General features: G+C 44.9%; 1 protein-coding gene across 1 annotated transcript; it reads right to left on the bottom strand.

The window, feature by feature from the left end:
- Positions 1 to 652: 652 nt before the first annotated feature.
- bhlhe23 (basic helix-loop-helix family, member e23) lies at positions 653 to 2,768 on the bottom strand. The gene has a single exon (XM_060049770.1). It carries the CDS (start codon positions 2,233 to 2,235, stop codon positions 1,546 to 1,548), a length of 690 nt encoding a protein of 229 aa, XP_059905753.1. The 5' UTR covers positions 2,236 to 2,768; the 3' UTR covers positions 653 to 1,545.
- Positions 2,769 to 4,313: the final 1,545 nt, after the last annotated feature.

Raw genomic sequence — 4,313 nt, 5'->3', positions numbered from 1 at the left:
TCCTGTTTTTTTTATATATATTATATATATCAAATAAACCACGAATATCAAGATCAGAGTTTTTTTCTTTCTTCGGGAAGTAGCGCGTTCAATCCGAACCAGCAAAACAAATTGGCCCTCTGACACTCGTCAAATGAAGTGGAGGGAGGGGACAGGAAATGGAATCGTGTTAATAACTGTCCGGGGTCAGAACCAGCCGAGGAAGCTTACAATCATCCAAATACCCCCGGACAGGTCCTGGTGGCCCCGGGCTGCTCGTGCGTCCCTCCTCCCAGCAGCACCTAAAGGCCCACCAGCCCCAGACAGCCCGTTTAAAGCCTTACATCACGGAACGTCAATGGTTTAGCATCTAGTCAAATAACTTGGCCGACAACTCTTTGATAGGCCTATGTGGCCTATATGAATGCAGAATTTGATTTCGCCTATTTGTAATAATGAATGATAATAAGTCAATTCGAAAAATATTGAAATCTGTGTTTTATCATTATAGCCAACTGCAGAACGTCCCTCGAATAAAGGAATTGTATTGTTAATGCAGTCTTAAGGTGGTCTTTAGGTGGTCTTCAGGAGGTCATTAGGTGTTTTTTTGGTGGTCTTTATAGGGATTATTTTGCGTAAAGGCAAGGGGATCGAAGAAATTAAGCAAGGCAGCTCCAAGCATAGATATGTGATTTAATTATAAAGACATAAAAATAATAGGCCAAGGTGAAAATCATGTTGCGACAAAAACAAAATGCATTTTTCAGTTTTTTATGATGTTTTCATCCTTATTATGACAGACGTTGGGCAAGAAGTATTTTATGCACAGTTCTACCATCATGTAAAGTAGGCCTATGCGTAAACAAAAAACAACTGCTTTAGAAGCAGTTATTAAGTGCTAATATCCAAAATCACGTTTTCCACTCAATAGAACAGATAAGTTATCCTACAATGTGTATTGCCGTTGCAGAAGGTAAATGCAGCTTGGATCTCATTCTTGGGGTTTTCAAATACAATTTGGAGACGTTGTATAATGTTGCATAGTTTACAAATGATAAATGACAATAGTCTAAGCGCTCTTAGATATTCCCACCATTTAAAATAAATAAAAAGGGCAAGCTGTCTTGAAATGAAAGTTATTCTGTTCAACCGTGAGTCGTTCAACTTCACTTACACCCTGCCATAAATATGTCTACACATCTTTTATTTGTGTCACGCTTAGTAGACGGTAGACAGTAGGCCTATAGTCATGTGATTCAAATGTCTTTGAAATGGACAACCATTTTCTCCACAGAATGTACTTAAATAACTGGTATGGGAGAAAGAGAGAGACAGAGGGATGGAGAGGGATAGAGAGCGAGTGAGAGTGAGAGAGAGAGTGTGTGTGTGTGTGTGTGTGTGTGTGTGTGTGTGTGTGTGTGTGTGTGTGTGTGTGTGTGTGTGTGTGTGTGTGTGTGTGTGTGTGTGTGTGTGTGTGTGTGTGTGTGTGTGTGTGTGTGTGTAAGAGAGAGAGACTGACAATAGATGCAACGCGGGTAAAAGTTCTGCTATGAGCCTCGTATCACATCAAGGCTTGTCGTTGCAGTGCTTGAAAAGACTGGACGGTGTCCCAGAATAAGTGGTGGTGCACTTCTCAGCGCAGGTGGCCAATGTCGAACCCGAGAAAGGGTAAACTGCAGCCTGTCCAAAGGGCGCCAGGGCGGCGGGGATCGGGGAAGTAATAGTCTGTCCCTGGTTCAGGTAGGAAACCAGCCGCCTCATCTCCTCCAGGGCCTGCGCCTGCATCAGGATATAGTTCTTGGCCAGTAGTAGAGTGGCAATTTTAGAGAGCTTCCTCACCGAGGGGCTGTGCGCGTAGGGGATGACGGAGCGCAGGCCGTCCAGCGCGTCGTTCAGGTCGTGCATCCGTCTCCTCTCCCGCGCGTTGATGCTGAGCCGCAGGGACCGCTGCTCCTTGGGCTTCTTGGCCAGGGGTCCGCCGTGCTTGTCGTCGTCGTCGAACGCCGAGCCCCTCTTGCGCGACTCCAGGTCGAAGCCGTCGTCGTCATCGCTCGTCTGCTCCCCGCCGCTCTCGTTGGACTTGGCGGTCTGGCTTGACAGGAAGTCGGCGGCGGGCGTCAGGGGGTAGCGGCCGGGGCTCCCTGCAGCACCATGCCCAGCGCCGAACCCGAAGGCGGACTGGCCGTAGCGCTGCGTCAGGTCGAGGAGCGTGTCGTTGCTGATCGCCTTCAGCAGGTTCTCGTCCCCAGGATTCATTGTTGATTTCCAAAACAATGCTTTGTAAAATAAAATTATTATTTAAAAAAAACTCTCGCCGTCCTGGTTTAGATTGAAGATCGCGCTACTCACTTTGCTGGTTCAACTTGGGTTATTCTTTACGGATTCCCCCTCGTGAGCGCTGCTGTGTGACTCTGTCTATTTTAAGTAGACCCCTTGGTCTTGTCTTCACTTGTCTGTACACAAGACTTTTGTCTTCTGCGCATCGTCTGTGAACGTCTACAGGAACACTAATTGCGCACCGACCGCTCGTCACGCTCGTAAGGCGCGCGTAAAGACGCGTGGGGGAGACTGGTGCGCTCGCGTCCCTGGTTCCTCTTGGTGTGCGTCTTGCCCTCGCCTTGGGCAGATTGTGACTCGCGCTCTGTGCCACTCGCGCGTTAGTAGCACTGCGAGGCCCACCGGGATTATCTCCCTGTCCAATCAGGACGCTCCTTAATTACTCCGGTGCAGCGCAGGTCTGCTACCACTGTAAATCACAGCTTCAGCATAACTTTTGAAAAACACAGACGGACATTGAGCCAAAGAAGTGGCTTTTTTAAATTCAAATGAGCTTGTTGTCCAGCAGTCAAAGGACTGCTGGACTTCAATTCATTGTTTGTTGAAATGCAATGCCTGTACACCTAGATTAAACATTATGTGAAAAAATTATGAAGTGATGCTCTCTCTCTCTCTCTCTCTCTCTCTCTCTCTCTCTCTCTCTCTCTCTCTCTCTCTCTCTCTCTCTCTCTCTCTCTCTCTCTCTCTCTCTCTCTCTCTCCATGTATATATATATATATATATATATATGTATGTATGTATGTAGGGTTGTAGGTACATTACACACACAAATACACACACACACACACACACACACACACACACACACACACAGTCACACACACACACACACACACACACACACACACACACACACACACACACACACACACACACACACACACACACACACACACACACACACACACACACATGCGTGTGTGGCTGTTATTTATTCAGAATTCACTGATCAATTAGTTGTTATTGTATCTTTTGTCACAGTTAATATCCATTAACCTCTATTAGTCACTAAGAAGTTGCCATGCTTCTATTTGACATTGCATTTGGTCGGTCTACTAAAATTGTTAATATTTAAATGAGAAAATCATTCTGATCATTTGGATATGTAACTGGATTTAGACATTTGTACGAATGAATCATTGTTGAGCATCATTTTAAACAGGTGTTTGGTTTGAGCATGGCCTATAAAGATAGTGTTAGGGCTGCCACCCTGTGTCGAAAAGGGCACACTACACCACTAGAACCTGAAACTACAACTAGTTTCAGGTACAACTACAAACTATGTTCTAGGGGTTGGCTTCAATTTTATAATGTTATAATGATCTAAGCGTTTTCTGCGCAATGAATCGGAAAAAAAACAACGAAACAGAACTGCACAACTACACTCAACTTGATCAGCCAATAATTAAGTATTTAAATAGTATTGGGCTACAATCATTACAAAACAAACATGGACAATACATTACTGCAAAACTTCGCGAAGCTCTGTTAAAATATTCCATTAGAAACACAACTAACTTGAATAAGAGGTTTCATCAATAGTGCTGATGACCAATTTAATTTAGTTATCTTAAACTTAGCCCTGTTACGCGCTCTCTGATTAATAAATGCGAGAGCCAACGATAGCCAGCAGAGGGCAGGAAAGCTCACAACTTCACTAGTAGACGGCTGACATCACGTCAACGCTGAAGTAAATGTACGCGTTGAAGGTAAGATTGGCTTTAATGCAGTATTTTATATGTATTCATTAATGTCCTGTATTAGTTTATTCACAACAATTACCATTTCGGGGTGTAGAAATGTCAGCTCACCAGGAACGCAAGGTAGCCCATTAGTTCACCCACACACAGACACGCACACAGACACGCACACACACACGCACGCACACACACACACACACACACACACACACACACACACACACACACACACACACACACACACACACACACACACACACACACACACACACACACACACACACACACACACACACA

The sequence above is a fragment of the Gadus macrocephalus genome, chromosome 1 (genome assembly GCF_031168955.1).
Source record: "Gadus macrocephalus chromosome 1, ASM3116895v1".
Taxonomy (NCBI): Eukaryota; Metazoa; Chordata; class Actinopteri; order Gadiformes; family Gadidae; genus Gadus; species Gadus macrocephalus.
This window is presented reverse-complemented; position numbering and strand designations above follow the sequence as displayed.